The following is a 17,148-nucleotide window of genomic DNA, read 5'->3' as shown; positions in this document are numbered from 1 at the left end:
GGGTTATGTGTATTTCAGAAAGCTTCCAATCAGTTGTGGGGGCGTGGCTGGACAACCTGGCAGCCGGCCAAGTAGTCCTCTACTGATAATCTCCAGCTGATAAAACAGTGATTTTATCAAAACTACATGTTCCTACAACATGACGCTCTCAGATTATTTATCAAAAACCTGGTGAAACATTCCCTTTAACATACTCTAAATAGTAATATGAAAAATCACAAAAAAAGTTAATATGTTTAACATTTAAAAGTAATTTAAAATAATTGATAATATTCTGCACCTAGGCATATGACACGAGTATATATGACCACTACAGTTCACAAATGTCTTCTTATTCCAATTTGTAAAGTAATCTCATTACCTGGTATTTGACCTCGGCATGTATAATAGAATTCCTTACAATAGTCCTTGCACAAGGTTGGGAGCACTAGTTGCCTTTCAAATGTGTCGGTGCTCTCCGGAGGATGGAAGAGATTCTGGGCATGTGGTGAACAGTAGGCACATCTGATTTCCTCCAGGATTTTTGCACATTCTGTGTTGTTGGTAACTGAAAATATCTGCAAGTCACAAACCAAAAAAAATAAGCACATGACGTATGTTTCACTTGGGCAAATATTTAAAGCACAGCTTACAGAACAATAAACTGAAATAGGGGAACATGCTGGTAGCACATTTTTTTAAAAAAAACTATCTACAGAATGACCATGTATATACAGAATTTAAGGAATTTTAATTAATTTTATGGTCAACTGCTGTATTTTTGTGAGGTTGTATGGGTGCCCATGAAGAGCACTGAAATTCTAAAGATGAAATGCATTACAATAAAGGTATATGCAGGTGGGTTAAATATGCATGCTTTAGAGTGTTTGATCCTATTCCTGAAATTCCTACCTTGGAATTTTCTCCATAGGGGTTCATTTTTTAAGTTATTTGGTTTTCTGTTAGGTAAGGTATTGTTGTTAACTCATTTGTGACTCTATTTTGAAATGTAGACAGCTTTACAATAGGAATGAATGTAGTAATACCTTTATTTTGAAGACATGATGCACATATGTAATACATATGAATTACCAATTGAAGGGTACCTGTCAGGTCCAAATTCCCTATATATGTAACAGTGGAGAAATCAATGTATTAATTGCACTACACCCTGCTCTTTGTGGAGCAATCACTGCTGTTCTCAATCATGCCCATTTTTCAGTTGATTGGTGTCCGGCTCAGCACATTCACAGGCTAAACGAGATGTCAGTCAACTGAACAGTAGGCATAACGGGAGAACAGCCGTGACTACTCCTTTGCTAGAAAACTCAACTATAACAGTGTTTTCTCCTCTCACTAATGACTGCTTCTTAGACTAGGGTCACACGACTGTGCTTCTCTCATCCCAGAAAATCGGTGCGATTATGCTAAACACTCTGATCAGAGTGTGAACAGAGTGTGAACAGAGTGTGATCAGACTGTGATCAGAGTGTGATCAGACTGTGATCAGAGTGTGATCAGAGTGTGAACAGAGTGTGATCAGAGTGTGATCAGAGTGTGATCAGACTGTGATCAGAGTGTGATCAGAGTGTGAACACAGTGTGATCAGTGTGATCAGAGTGTGATCAGAGTGTGATCAGAGTGTGATCAGAGTGTGAACAGAGTGTGATCAGAGTGTGAACAGAATGTGATCAGTGTGTGAACAGAGTGTGAACAGAGTGTGAACAGTGTGAACAGAGTGTGATCAGTGTGTGAACAGATTGTGATCAGTATGATCAGACTGTGTTCAGAGTGTGATCAGAGTGTGATCAGGGTGTGAACAGAGTGTGATCAGAGTGTGAACAGAGTGTGATCAGAGTGTGAACAGAGTGTGATCAGAGTGTGAACATAGTGTGATCAGAGTGTGATCAGCGTATGATCCGATTTTCTCAGATGAGGAGAACAAGAAAAAAATGAATAAAAACTTTTCCATCTTCTCCATTCAGTCTGTTCAGACAAATGCAGTCAGAGATCGGTCTGTTTTTTGTCCACATACTCTACCCATAGACATGATTGGCAGAATACGATCCGACAATTGGTTGCAACTCGTGCATGCTGCAATTTTTTCCTCTGACCCCTAAAGAATGATATGGAGACGAGTGCTATCCATCAAAACGACGGATAGCAGTCGTCTTGATTTTTACAGCTGTGTGCACGAGCCCTTACATATGCTTTGGATGATAATTATCACCTTTAACATTCTCCGCTTTTAGTAAATAAGGAATATAGATCCGGCAGATTTCTTTCATGGTATAAAATGTTTCAGAGATTTACATTTATTTGGTCTTCAGTATATATTTAATAAGATTCTAGGAGGTGTGGACAACTATAATCTGGATATTTTCTAATTTTTTGGCATTATCCAATGATCCAATGAGGACTAACATAATCCCAGAGAGTTGATTACATCCTCAATCTATGGATCCAACATAAACCACATTGATGTGTTACAGTATGCTGGGGCCTTGAGACTATTTTCATTTTTAAATAACACAGAAGGGTCCCATTCAACAGAATATATCAAAGAAAATAGCTTAGCAGCCTGAGCTGCACCATAAGTAGTAAATTTCAAGCATCGAAAAGTAAATATAATTGGAAGAGATAAGTCACTTCTTGGCAGAATGCAGCTCTTTCTATTGAACTGTCAAAGGAAATTATTAATGAATGTTGTGGCCAGATAAAAAAAAATCCTTAAAATCTGAGATGTGGAATAGGGTTCCATAAATTGTCAAAATTCAACTACATTATACTTTTTTGTGTGTCTCTTGCTGTTCCAACGCAGCAGGAGCCTAACATCTTGTTCTGTGTGAGGTCTGTGGTGGAATTACCTTTCTGGAAGATTGATAGAGCCATCATTCCAGGTTTGGTTTCAATAAACTAATACTCTCTGTGAAGTCAATTATAACGCCTTAGGGCCCTATTTAACACATGAATTGCTGGATAGGCATGTGAGACACGCAACACTCCTTTGGGACATAGAGCTGTCCTTCTTGCTTTCTTTTTCTTGTCTTAGTACATCAGTCTCAAGGATCAAAACCTTCTATGAAGTCAATGAACTTACCCAAGTCAATGAAACCCAGAAGGGAACATGTATGTGTTTATAAGACTGCGGCTCATTGCCTTTGTTACTGTAGAGCTGTTATTTGTCATACTTTCGGATGTATGTTGATATGTTCATTAGGATAGTTATAAGCATTGAACAATTTGAAAATCATTTTCAATAATTGTTACTACAGTATGGATATCTATTGTACTAAAGATGAACAATGGGAATCTGCTCTTTTGATGAGAACAACTACTTTTCCTGTGTCTAATTTTTCCTCAGTCGTTGGTAAAAAACGACCAATAAAAAAATGTATGTACATGGTACTGACCATGGGAAAAATCACTAATATCATAGGAAATATCTGATGACCTTGCTAATATAATAAAGATATAAAGGTAACCTGTCAGCAAGTTTTACATATAGAAGTAGTGGTATACCTGAAAAGGTGACTGTCCCTCCAAAATTATATATTTTATGTAGAGATTGATGTGCCACTCATGAGAAATCTAGCTGAGAAGCGATATGCAAATCATGCTGAAAGCGCACTAGGGGTGGGACAATGCACTGGTGAATGCTTCTTCCCCCAGTGATTTTCCAGCCTGATTTGCATGTGGATTTCTTAAGGCTTGAACAAGGGATCTCTACACAAAAGTTATCATTTTTATTGGAGGACTAGTTCCTATATAGCTATATCATTATTTTCACAGGTAAAAATATGATGACAGATTACCTTTAAAGAAAATATATTGTCTATTGTGCTGTGGCCAAATCTTCAATTTCAGCCCAACACCAAGTTGACTGTAAGGCTATGTTCACACACCTTGTGTTTTTTTCTGCTGCAAATCTGCTGCTAACTTTTCTCTGGCAGGAAAACAGTTGCGTTTTCTGCTCCAGAAACGCTGAAAGAAGTGACATGCTCTATTTTTCCAAATACGCAAACAAGGCAGAAAATACGCAGCAAAAAAAAGCAACATGTGTGAACAGAGAATTCTGGTTTCTCATAGACTTTGCTGGTACTGCAAAACGCAGCTGAAAATTTGCATAAAAATCTGCTGCAAAATAGGTAGCGAAACACAACGTGTGTGAACATAGCCTAAAAGAACACACTTAAAGCCATATTCAGAAAGTAACTGTTGACAGACTTGAATCCATGAAGCCAATATTAGTCCTTAAGGTGGCCATAAATATTAGATTATCGTTGGCAGAACCTTACAATTTATGGCTGGATAATGATCTGTCCAGAGTCTCCAGACTCTCCCCAGACTGATGATGGATTCCTTTACAGTGCAAATCTGTGCTAAACCGCATTAGCGACTATGGTAGGTTTCTCTCTCTCTAGTGAAAATTAAGCAATGAGACCAAATGTATGTTCTCAGTGCAGACGTACATGTTAGAGACGTCTTAGCATATAACTCTAATTGTCTCTGTTTGTTTACTGTAAACCAAATTGGACTGTGATCTGTTTGGATAAGGGATTTCCTCCTTCAATCCCTGTCAATGCACTTGTATATACTGCATTGTGTACACTGTTACCAGTGGAAACTTGTGTTTTTAGTCTCTCTATGTAACTTTTTATAATATTACGTATACGGTCGTACATTCTGTGACGAGCCTTGCAACAAAACCTGTTGATTGAATGAAAGGTACAAGTTCTTTGAAATTTCTTCATGTTCCATTTTTCATGACTATTGTCCAAAATTCACATCAACTAGCAAAATTAAGTAAGATTCTAGAGTCATTGTTTTGTCCATAAAACGTCAATTTCCTGTGTATATATGAATCTCTGAACCTGAACTGCATTATAAAAGGGTTCAAATTCAGTTTTAAGTGGGTAGGTAAATAAATAATAATGCCCCGGTGGCTTTAACAAAAGAGTCTACAAAACATTGTTTGTTTAGTCATGAGACTGACAAAAAGCTTTTGTCTCCAAAGAGCTAAAGCAAACAAATGAGTGTAAAAGAACACACTTAAAGCCATACTCAAACACCAACTATTGACAGCTTTGGCTGTGAGTCCATGAAGCCAGTACTAGGCCTAAAGGTGGCCAGAAATATTAGATTATTGTTGGCAGAATCTAACGATTTACATCAGTTCTAGATAATCATTTGAAGTGTCCGAAGTCTCTAGACTCTCCCCTCGACAGATAAGTTTGTTTCCATGAGAAATAAGCCCAACAGGAGGCATCTGATAGCCTCTTCCGCCACTTTTCCTATTGAGGACACATGCCTAATGGGTCTAATTGAGCGCGCATGTGTATTGGGGTGGTAGTGAAAGGAGGGGGGGCAGCTTTCAAAGCATTTAGTTCAGCTTTAGGTGAACCAACAAGCAGGTTTGGTTGGGCACTAAATGGATTAAACCCATATGCAAGAATGCCTTAGATAGCTGTTGATGGTTGAGCCGATCATTCGGTCGGCAGCAACCTCGCCTTACTTCTCCATAGACAGGAGGGCTTGCTTTGTCAAGCGCTCCTGTGTTTCCTACAGACATCTCTGGCAATGGCTTATCTCAGGGAAAACAAAAGGATCGTCAGTCTGAAATCAGACATGCTGTATATTTATCTCCCCCAACATCATCGTTCAGGGGCTCCCATACACATTAATGTCAGCTAGACTCGCCAATATCGAGGGTTTCAACTAACAGCCTAAGTTTAATGTGTACGAGGACCTTTATGATCAATTCCTTCTTTTCTCACCTAGGAATGGAGAGCCAAGAAAAGGATACCCTACTAAAGTCTTGGTACTATTCAATGCTGTACTAGTCCTTTCAATGGTGAAGGAACACAACTTGTTCTCCAGCTTTTCCTCATCTATGTGACCGAAGGCTTTAGAGGATAATTGGGTCCAATCACCTTCCGGGACTGTGTATCAATTATATACTTTATTGACTAACTTACAATAAATCCTAAAGGCCCATTGATTATTGTAGAGATTCACAGAATACAAAAGAATTCTAAACTCCAATGTAGCAAAAAAAGAATAAGGGATTAGGGCATGAATGTACACATGCTCTAAACCATCTGTTTGCAGTACATTTCAATCACAGCCTAACCTCAGTGGTCCTGGAACACTATAAACATGGAGCTTTACCCATGCCTGGAATCATAAATTGCTCCTGGTCACTGGAGAATAATGGACAAACTGACACTAAAACCTGCAGCAAGACAGTTCTCACTCATCTGGGATAAGAAAAGGGGCCTGGCCCAAATTTTCCCTGAAAAGGCAAGAACATTTGGACAGAGCGCAGGGGCTGAAGGAGAATGATGTTCTCCAGTTTCACCCATTAGTGAACCAACTAACAAACACAATGGTGTTGTTATTCTTTTGCCATAAGCAACAAGACTCTGTGTGTGGGCAGCAGTTTAGTGAGGAGGAGGAGAAGTCGACCCCTTTTTGTCCTATTGATTTTGTTCTATTTGCATGACTTGAGCAAATTAAATGATGCAATATGGCTTTTTGTTACAAAACAAAGTGAAAGATACCACCCAGACACATATGTTGATTCGTAGAAGTTGTTTACATGAGAATAGAATGAAATCTACCGTGAACTAAGCATAAAAATTCGATTCAGCAATGGCCATTTTTCTTTACTGTGCTTGGGCCAGAAAGGCTGAAACACGAGTTTTCCAAGAGTCTCTCGGGCCTTGACAACAACATACTTGCCACTGAAGAATTCTTAATTAAACTAAAAACAGGGTAGAGAAAAAGGGACACCTGATGGTTTATTTCACGTGCACTGATTCTTAATGAAATGATTTGTTAAAACCAATGCAGATAAATGCACAATACAAAGGGCACATTTAACACAGTCACCATTCAAGAATCTGTCTTCCATTGTTGAGTCAAAGCTACAAACCAATCTAAGGCTACGTTCACATGTCCAGTAATCATCAGTTAGAACGGATCCAGCAGCAATCCGTTGACAAAAAATTTCTGCAGGCACAACCATTTTTGTCCGTCTGAAAAAAAATTATTTCAACTGGATCCGGTTTTTTAACATAGAAGTCTATGGAAAAAGGATCCGTTAATGATCTGTTTTTCTCTCATTTGAAAAGAATCCGTTTTTTGCTTACTGGATCAGTTTCAAATAGATAATTACTTGAAAGTACACATGTTGAGTAGTATTTGTTAAACGGAACCTGTCACCAGCAAAAACGCTATTAACCTTCATATATGGGCTTAATCTGCAAGTTAATAGCGTTACTAACCTGCCCGGCGCCTGCACTTAGCTGAACCCTGCAGGGAAAAAATGAGCTTTATTCTCCCAGGCAGCATTCCGATTTTAGTCTTGGGGTGGCGTTGGTTCAGTCATTGATCTGAGAATACAGAGCGGCGGCTGTAACCACACCCCTGGCCCTGACTGACACTGGCTCAGCTGTCAGTCAGGGCCGGGGGCGCGGTTACAGCAGCCGCTCTGTATTCTCAGAGAGGTAACTGAACCAGTGCAGGCGCCACCCCTGTGACTGAAAGCAAATGCTGACGGGGAGAATAAAATGAATTTTCTCCCCACAGCGTTCGGCTAAATACAGGCGCCGGGCAGGTTAGTAACGCTATTACCCTGCATATTAAGCCCATATCTGCAGGTTAATAGTGTTTTTGCTGTTGACAGGTTCCCTTTAAACATTTATTTTTCCACCTCCAGTAAGAAAAAAATGTATCCTTTCCCAATGGGAGAAAAATGGATGACTGTTTTAACGGATCCATTTTCCATGGACTTCAATGTTAAAAAAAATGGACCCAGTTGAAATAATTTTGTTTCAGACGGACAAAAAAGGTGTGTCTGCTCAACTTTTTTGTCAACAGATTGTTGCTGGATCCGTTCTAAAGGATGATTACTGGACATGAGAACTTAACCTACAACGTGACCAAGACGCATTTTACATTCAATATCCTATCAGTCGAAAACCAGTTATTCCATTATATCCAACCTGATGGTCAATGACTTATGTGCCACTCAAGGATGAGGCTGGTAAAAGTAAAGCTTTAATTACTTCTGACATTTAACATTCTCCACCTAGAATAGTTTTCATTCACATATAACCGAGGGCTCTCATGTAACTTTTTATTTATGTTCATGGTTCTGTAATAGGACCTGTTTGGTTCTTCTCTGCACAATATGCCCCAGCTCCCAAGCACTTAGCTTTTCAACACAGTGCACTAAAGCCAATAAAGGAGTGACATTAATCTCTATATCACTGGCCAAAGGACCTAGGGTCAGGTTTAGGCTCCATGTGACTCTTCAGCTGTTAACGTACACCACAACAATGACCTGGACAAGGAGCAAGCTTGTAGGAGTCCTGGCACACACAACCTGCCTTATGTCCGGTGTAAGATGCCTCATTGCCTCCAGATGACTCGACAAGAACTAAATAGAAGTTGTAGACTTTCGCTCATAATCATTGACATATAAAACTGTAGATGTCAGCTATTAATGATCACTCATTGCATTTCAGTCTCCGGACTGCCAAGATCTTATGAAGTTTGCAGAAGGTGTAGGAAGCGACGAACGTGTCAAGATAAACATCTACACCAGCATCTATTTTCTACTTCAAAATTTGGCTTGAAGCGCTGATCTTTTCTGTGTGGTCTGTAACATGAGGCTTGTTTGCAAGGATGTCTCTGTCCATGGTATGGGTAAGATGTAGCGGAGGTACAATGCCTGAGCATCGGAGGTAATCACTATAGCAACAAGAAAACGCAAAACAACCATCTCATTTATACGCCAGTTTTTGGTCCTGGTCACACCACCATTCACCTTAGTTTCAGTCTCGGTGACAGTATTTACTTTGAGTTGACATTATGTATCAAGTCCGTTCTTGTGATTGTGAAAACACAAGTCATTTCTACACACATATACTGGACATATTGGGTTGATGGACGCGGCCCCCTGTTTCACACTCCTATTTATGGCTAAACAGACAAACATATACAAGAATCTAAAAAACAAGTGCCTACGCTTTTTATAGGATTTATTATGACACATGGAAATTCCCACCCACTCTGTGTATAAACAGGATTCTGCTTACCTATACATGTATATAAAGCCGACTTACACACACTAATACAACGTTTTCTTCTCTGTGTGTATATATAGTATAGAATTAACTTAAACACATGCAGGGTATATTTACTGTACAGCAATGCAGACCGGCACGCATCCTGTCCCTCCAGCTTATAAACACCATTAAAAGGTACACAGATGGTAACACAAACACTATCGACATGTGTATACAAACGTACACATACCACCTCGCTGTTAACCCCTTAGATACAAACACTCTCAAGGCTGACATTACGTAGGCAAGATAGACAGAGGGAGGGTTGGATGGTTGACATTTTCCCCATGGCCAAATTCAGTCCAGTCAGCCATAATCCGCTGTGGCTAGTGCAAGGTATCCTAAATCGGGGCAGCGAGTACTAATATGACATCAAACTGCACTTTTTACAATAAGGTCATGTTCACACGCTCAGTGTTTTGTCAGTATTTTACATCAATATTTGTAAGCCAAAACCAGGAGTGGGTGATAAATACAGAAGTGGTGACGTGTTTCTATCATACGTTTTCTCTGACTATTCCACTCCTGATATTGGCTTACACATACTGATGTAAAATACTGACCCAATACTGAACATGTGGATGTGGCCTTTATTATAAAACCTTAGGACCACACCAGATGTAATAATGATTCTTCTTGGTTGCTACACCTGTTTTTTAACAGACGATATACTAATGGGCACAGGTCCCAAATTTGCCTACAAACAAATGAGATTTGTTATGTCATATGTTATATTTCCATTCACAAAGTGGCTCATCCAAACGAGCGACGAGATATGATGCAGAAGCCGCTTTTTCTCACATATGCCCCTTTTGGTGTTGGCAAGAAGTTGGGTGGGCAGCAGAACAATGACTTACACTGCACATGTATGTTCTCAATGTATGCAGAATGTAAAAGCTATATTAATTATATATATTGATTCTATAAAAGTTTAGGAAATGCAGATTGCAGCCCTTTTCCCCATGTTGATGTGCAGTCCTGCCTGCACTCCGCCTGCAGCTTCCTCACATGTGATGCTCTGGAGCCTCTTAGTGTCAAGAGCTGTTCGCACAGATGGGGAAGTTTTAACAGCACAATCTACATGGAGGTTCTCCTTCATCTCCAACCTCACCCAGCTCTGGTGGAATGTGCCGAAGACAATGGGACTACAACTCCCAGCAGAGCTGCTTAATGCATACTTTTACTATCTTGTCTAAATATTTCATATTATGTAGGAAATTCTGATACATCAGCCTATACAATAAAGTTCTCATCAGATACATGAGGCTTGATGTAGCTCATCCATATTGGAGAACCATAACTCTCAGCATAACTCCTACTGGTTGCTGCAGCCTTTTACTATCATCTGTAAATATTTAATAATGAATACATTAATTATTAATACCTCAGAATGTAAACACAAGCTCTTACTGCTACATCACATCTGACCAAGTATAGGGCGTTAGTACCAGATTGCAGGTACTAATGTAAGATTACCGGATCACTTATATGTGCACAGCTGAGAAAAACAACTAAATGAAAAGGAATCCCCCAGACACCTGCAGACACCAACACGTGCTCGCCATCCGACTAGTGCAGTGCCACCAGCTCACCATGGCATGGTGCCCCCAGAGGCTGATGGCTGGCTGCTTACCTTGGGGTCTATGTGCATGCCTGTGCTCTCAGGTTTGGGGCAGCAGGAGAGTCGGGGGTACAGTCCTCTACATCCAGCTCCCCCCAACTCCAGGCTCTGTAACTTCCTATGTCTCTTTTTTACTCGTTTTGGGGGGTTCCCATTTAGGCACCTTCTCCTCCTGGCAGCAGAGTCACTCTTCTCCCCATATTTAGCCTCACACTCCAGAATCAGCAGCAAAGCAGTTCCCCAAAGCAGCATCCACTGGAGCATCAGCATCTTCCTCCCTGCACAGTCCAGTGAGAGTCGTCAGCAGCCCAGGTGTCCTGAGGGCAGGTAGAGCAGTAGATGTGGCTAGCAGATTGGCACAGTGCTGACTGCTCTCTGCTCTCCAGCTGCCTGTGACTGTGCTGCTCTCACATCTCCTCGGGGCTCTCATGTTTCGCTCCTCTTTTTGCTTCTTTTTAAGTGGAGCACAAGGAGGTGCTGCCACCCCGCGCCCCCTGACGTCACTGCCCCCTGTACACACGCCAGGCACCGGAGTGGGGCTGGGATCTGTATACAGAGCCGGTAGGCTGCCCATCATAACTGTGCGATCTGCCTCCCGTGCTGGACACTGCCCTGTGGTCAGCAGTGCTGGAGGGTGCAGGAGTGCTGGAGGGTGATCAGTGCTGGAGGGTGCAGCAGTGCTGGAGGGTGATCAGTGCTGGAGGGTGCAGTGCTACAGGATGCAGCAGTGCTGGAGGGTGATCAGCTCTGGAGGGTGCAGTGCTAGAGGATGCAGCAGTGCTGGAGAGTGATCAGTGCTGGAGGGTGCAGTGCTACAGGATGCAGCAGTGCTGGAGGGTGATCAGCTCTGGAGGGTGCAGTGCTAGAGGATGCAGCAGTGCTGGAGAGTGATCAGTGCTGGAGGGTGCAGTGCTACAGGATGCAGCAGTGCTGGAGGGTGATCAGCTCTGGAGGGTGCAGTGCTACAGGATGCAGCAGTGCTGGAGGATGATCAGTGCTGGAGGGTGTGACGCGCCCCCTGGGACATATTCCTTTTTGAGGGGAATACCCGGCACCGGATCAGATGGGGGGTTGTAGTCTCCGAGCGGCTGTGACCCGGCCCCGTGCCCAGGGCGTCAAGCTCAGTGTTATGTGGCAGCTTTACAGATGTTACTAAAGTTCTTTTGTGTCGACTACGCCACCCGTTGTGATGCGGTCACTGTGGCCGCCGCTGCAGCAGGGTCCGCTGAGGCTGATGGTGGATGCGCAGCTTGGTGGGATAACCCCCAACGGGAGGGGTATAGCCTCAGAGGGGACAGGCGCAGAGGATGGGGGTTGTGGTGGTGCGGTGCAGCCGGCAATGAAGACAGACTCGGGTTGTGCAGTTAAGGGAGTTTACTTACTGCTGATGTTTCGGTCACTCCAGCTGTTAGTGACCACCCGAGCCGTGCTGCGTCCACCAGGTCCTGGATCCGGCCAACCCCCAAACAAGTCCGGAGCGTGGCCCTGAGCTCTCCCTCTGTCCTTTCTTCAGCCGTCCCCACCAGTGATCCACCTAGGTCCAGCTCCCTCGGGCCTTCTGTTGGGCAACCCTTGGCCTTAGGTTCCCTGACCCTCCATGTGGTATGCCTTCAGGGTGGATGTAGTGGGTGGCCGTGGCAGATGCTGCCCACAGCCTCCGGTCTCTGGCTAGGGATGTTTTTGCCCCCACCAGCTTGGGTTCCGGTACCCTTGTGCTGACTCCTCACCCGGTGCTCTAATTTGGGTTCTTGGGTCCCTTCAGTCTTCCCCCTCTGGGTCTTTCTCTTTCTTTCTCCTCTCTCTCTCTCTCCAGGGCTGCTGTTTCCTTCTCTCTCTCCAACTGACTTGTTCTCAGCGTCTGACCCTGATCTAAGTTGGTGCCCTCCTTATATATCCCTCTATGTGTGAGCTCAGGTGACCAGCACCCAATGAGCTCCTATCTCTACCCAGACTGCTCCCCCTATCTGCCCCTACACTACATGGGATGTACCACCCCCCCTCCCACTCCAGCCAGGAACAGGCTCGGTTGTACCTGCACATTTCTAAGTGGGAGTACCGTCGGCCTGCTCCTCTGGAATGGGATGTATGTAGTGCATGCAGTCTATCTGAGCTCAGTTCCACACTCCTTCCCTACCCGGGAGTGGAATATCACACCTCTGGGTTGAGGTGCAATACCCCTGTAGCAGCCGAATCCTCAGGGTGCTACATTCCCCCCTGGTAAATCACAGCACGTCCTCGGGCTGTAAGACATAAAACACCAAAACATACAAAATTTTCATATAAACATATAAAACATATAAACATTATATATATATATAAAACTTTTTTATATAAACATTCTCGTCGTCTCTGGTTTCAGGTTCCTCCTCCGGACACTGTGCAACGTGTGTCCGGGAAAAGTGCGACAGTCTTTCTAGAAAAATGGTTTCTCCTATAAAACCGGTAGGGGGCGCTTTAGGAAGCGCAACTATATACAGGGGAATTTGAAAGTTGGCCGCTCTCAGTCCTCGGCCAGTTAGAAGAAAGGGAATGGCTGCTCACAGTCCTCAGCCTGTAGGATGAAGGGGTTAACGGGTAAAACAGTTCACTGGTCCCAACGGGGACTATTTTAGCAGCAACAGTTTCAGTTTCTTTATACCCCCTTTGGGTAACTTATTTACAGCACCTGCTCTGCCGCACTCAACGGCGTCTTCCTCCTGCTCTTTGAACTTCAGACCCGTCCGGGTCCTCTTGCTCCTCCTCCCAGATGTGGCACCCTTGGTATTGCGGGCGCGGGCGCGGTGGTGGTGGCGCCCGGGTTGCCCAGGCCTTGCGGCCAGGCCTGGGGCACCTGGAAGGTGAAGGGCACCGTTAATACGGCGGCGCCCTGGGCTACCTGGCCTTGCGACCAGGCCGGAGGCTCCGCGGAGGTAGGGGGCGCTGTTGGTGATGCGACGCCCGGGAATTCTAGGCCCTGCGACCAGGCTGGTGGTACTTCCTGCTTGGTCACGCTCGGGGTCGAGGCGTGTGACGTCACAGGGGTCGCGGCGGCGGCTTCCGGTTGGGGCCTAGTCTGCGTCGGTGACATGGCGTTTTCGGGCACAGCAGGGGGACTTTCGGGCTCTGCGACGGGGAGCTGGGGCAGGTAAGCGGTGTCACGGCTTGGGGTATAGGCGTCCCCTTTACCTGCCTCCATGCGTTCGGCTCCCTCCTCGGCGCCGTCTCCGGCCTTGGGTCCTCCCGCGCCATCCTCAGAGGCGGTCTCCTTCCTCATCTCGGCTGGCGTGCTCCGGGTCTTGGTTTCAGCTTGCGTCTTGGTTTCAGCTTGCTGGGCCATCTCCCGGCTCCATTCCGCCAATATCTCGCGCTGTACCCGGGCCATCCTCCGTGCGAGGCCCTCCAGGGCAGTCTGTGCACACTCCCGGTCTCGGGGGAGCTGTGCAAGGACCTCCACTAGGCCTAGTGGGGTCGTGGTGTCCAGCAGGCTCCTGACCAACGGGTCGGTGCTGCTCTGCTCTTCTTCCAGCAGGCTCCTGGCCAGCGGGCCGGTGCTGCTCTGCTCTCTGGACATCTCCGGGTGAGCTTCTCTGCTACTCCTCGTTAGACCTCTTGCCTCCGGGTGCGCTCGCTCCAGACTGCTCCAGGCGGCACCCATCTTCGTTCTTTTCTTTCGTCTCCTCCCACTTCGAGGGCGGTCCCGGGGCGACTCGGTGACTGTCAGCTCCAGGGGCAGTTCTTTCACGCTGACAGACACCTCCAGCATCACAGTCTCTGTTGGTGGGGGCGGTTTCCACTTTTGGCGCCATTTTCTGTCCTGGCCCACGATGGGAGGTTGCCTCCTGCCCTCCTTTGGCACGCCCATAATGGCGTCCGCTGCTCTTCCAAGGCGGGAAATCTGCGGTTTTGGCGGGAAGCGTCGCCCAGTGGCGGGAAACTCTGCAGATGGCGGGAACAAGCTGGAAATGGCGGACAATCGGCGGGAAACGACCTGTGATGGAGTCCGATGGCGTGGACCCTCCGGAACCGGCGGGAGACTTCTTTCTGAGGTAAACTTGCACTTTTCTTCAGGCACGCAGTACCCGGTTGTTGTGGGCACGTAATCCTGCCGACTACGCCAAAGTTGACGCGCCCCCTGGGACATATTCCTTTTTGAGGGGAATACCCGGCACCGGATCAGATGGGGGGTTGTAGTCTCCGAGCGGCTGTGACCCGGCCCCGTGCCCAGGGCGTCAAGCTCAGTGTTATGTGGCAGCTTTACAGATGTTACTAAAGTTCTTTTGTGTCGACTACGCCACCCGTTGTGATGCGGTCACTGTGGCCGCCGCTGCAGCAGGGTCCGCTGAGGCTGATGGTGGATGCGCAGCTTGGTGGGATAACCCCCAACGGGAGGGGTATAGCCTCAGAGGGGACAGGCGCAGAGGATGGGGGTTGTGGTGGTGCGGTGCAGCCGGCAATGAAGACAGACTCGGGTTGTGCAGTTAAGGGAGTTTACTTACTGCTGATGTTTCGGTCACTCCAGCTGTTAGTGACCACCCGAGCCGTGCTGCGTCCACCAGGTCCTGGATCCGGCCAACCCCCAAACAAGTCCGGAGCGTGGCCCTGAGCTCTCCCTCTGTCCTTTCTTCAGCCGTCCCCACCAGTGATCCACCTAGGTCCAGCTCCCTCGGGCCTTCTGTTGGGCAACCCTTGGCCTTAGGTTCCCTGACCCTCCATGTGGTATGCCTTCAGGGTGGATGTAGTGGGTGGCCGTGGCAGATGCTGCCCACAGCCTCCGGTCTCTGGCTAGGGATGTTTTTGCCCCCACCAGCTTGGGTTCCGGTACCCTTGTGCTGACTCCTCACCCGGTGCTCTAATTTGGGTTCTTGGGTCCCTTCAGTCTTCCCCCTCTGGGTCTTTCTCTTTCTTTCTCCTCTCTCTCTCTCTCCAGGGCTGCTGTTTCCTTCTCTCTCTCCAACTGACTTGTTCTCAGCGTCTGACCCTGATCTAAGTTGGTGCCCTCCTTATATATCCCTCTATGTGTGAGCTCAGGTGACCAGCACCCAATGAGCTCCTATCTCTACCCAGACTGCTCCCCCTATCTGCCCCTACACTACATGGGATGTACCACCCCCCCTCCCACTCCAGCCAGGAACAGGCTCGGTTGTACCTGCACATTTCTAAGTGGGAGTACCGTCGGCCTGCTCCTCTGGAATGGGATGTATGTAGTGCATGCAGTCTATCTGAGCTCAGTTCCACACTCCTTCCCTACCCGGGAGTGGAATATCACACCTCTGGGTTGAGGTGCAATACCCCTGTAGCAGCCGAATCCTCAGGGTGCTACAGGTGCAGTGCTACAGGATGCAGCAGTGCTGGAGGGTGATCAGCTCTGGAGGGTGCAGTGCTAGAGGATGCAGCAGTGCTGGAGAGTGATCAGTGCTGGAGGGTGCAGTGCTACAGGATGCAGCAGTGCTGGAGGGTGATCAGTGCTGGAGGGTGCAGTGCTAGAGGATGCAGCAGTACTGGAGGGTGATCAGTGCTGGAGGGTGCAGTGCTAGAGGATGCAGCTGTGCTGGAGGATGCCTCACTGCAAACCGTGCAGCAGATGGGCTGTAAGCAGCATTGGAGCAGTCCATGTGTGGGACCACCACACCAGCTTGTAATACATATATATATATATATATATGCAGTATTATTTTTTTTTTTTTAGGTATTGTCAAACAAAACCTATACAATTTTTTTTCGATTTTGGGATTAATCTGTTGCTAATTCACTATGCAGTCATCCTAGCAAATCCATCAACTGATATGTCTGAGCATCATCACACGATCAGTCACAATCATCACAACTGGAGCACATATCACACCTGCACTTACCTTACACTATACTATATCACATAAATGGTAATATATATCTATTATGTTATATGTCATTATATACAGGTGCATCTCAATAAATTAGAATATCATCAAAAAGTTAATTTATTTCAGTTCTTCAATACAAAAAGTGAAACTCATATATTATATAGAGTCATTACAAACAGTGATCTATTTCAAGTGTTTATTTCTGTTAATGTTGATGATCATGGCTTAAGGCCCCGTCACACTTAGCGACGCTGCAACGATCCCGACAACGATACGACCTGTCAGGGATCGTTGCTGCGTCGCTATGTGGTCGCTGGTGAGCTGTCAAACAGGCAGGCTCACCAACGATCAGGGGAGCAGCGACATCGTGGAAAGAATCTTTCCACGATGTCCTGCTCCTGGTTACGAGCCTGCTGAAGCAGGAGCAGGCTGGTAACCATGATAAACAGCGGGTTACTAGAGGCACACGCGCACCTAGTAACCCGTTGTTTATCATGGTTACCACTCTGCTACGGTGAGCGGGAGGTTACCGCTCACTTTAGCAGGCTCGTAACCATGATAAACAACGGGTTACTAGGTGCGCGTGTGCCCC

The 17,148-nt window shown here is 45.8% G+C and overlaps 1 protein-coding gene across 1 annotated transcript in view; it reads right to left on the bottom strand.

Moving 5' to 3' along the window:
• The window catches only part of HHIP (hedgehog interacting protein), a 151,119-nt gene extending 139,906 nt beyond the window's left edge, over positions 1-11,213 (bottom strand). Inside the window, exons 1-2 of the mRNA XM_073655919.1 lie at positions 10,750-11,213; positions 362-557 (exon numbers count right to left, since the gene is read on the bottom strand). Coding sequence (XP_073512020.1) covers positions 362-557; positions 10,750-11,007 — 454 coding nt within the window. The 5' untranslated portion in view covers positions 11,008-11,213. The remainder of the gene's footprint in view (positions 1-361; positions 558-10,749) is intronic.
• Positions 11,214-17,148: the final 5,935 nt, after the last annotated feature.

This window comes from Phyllobates terribilis, unplaced genomic scaffold (assembly GCF_046119375.1).
Source record: "Phyllobates terribilis strain yellow unplaced genomic scaffold, ASM4611937v1 Scaffold_1__5_contigs__length_1240528914, whole genome shotgun sequence".
In the NCBI taxonomy this organism is placed as follows: Eukaryota; Metazoa; Chordata; class Amphibia; order Anura; family Dendrobatidae; genus Phyllobates; species Phyllobates terribilis.
The sequence above is the reverse complement of the archived record's forward strand: the minus strand, read 5'-3'. Positions and strand labels throughout refer to the sequence as shown.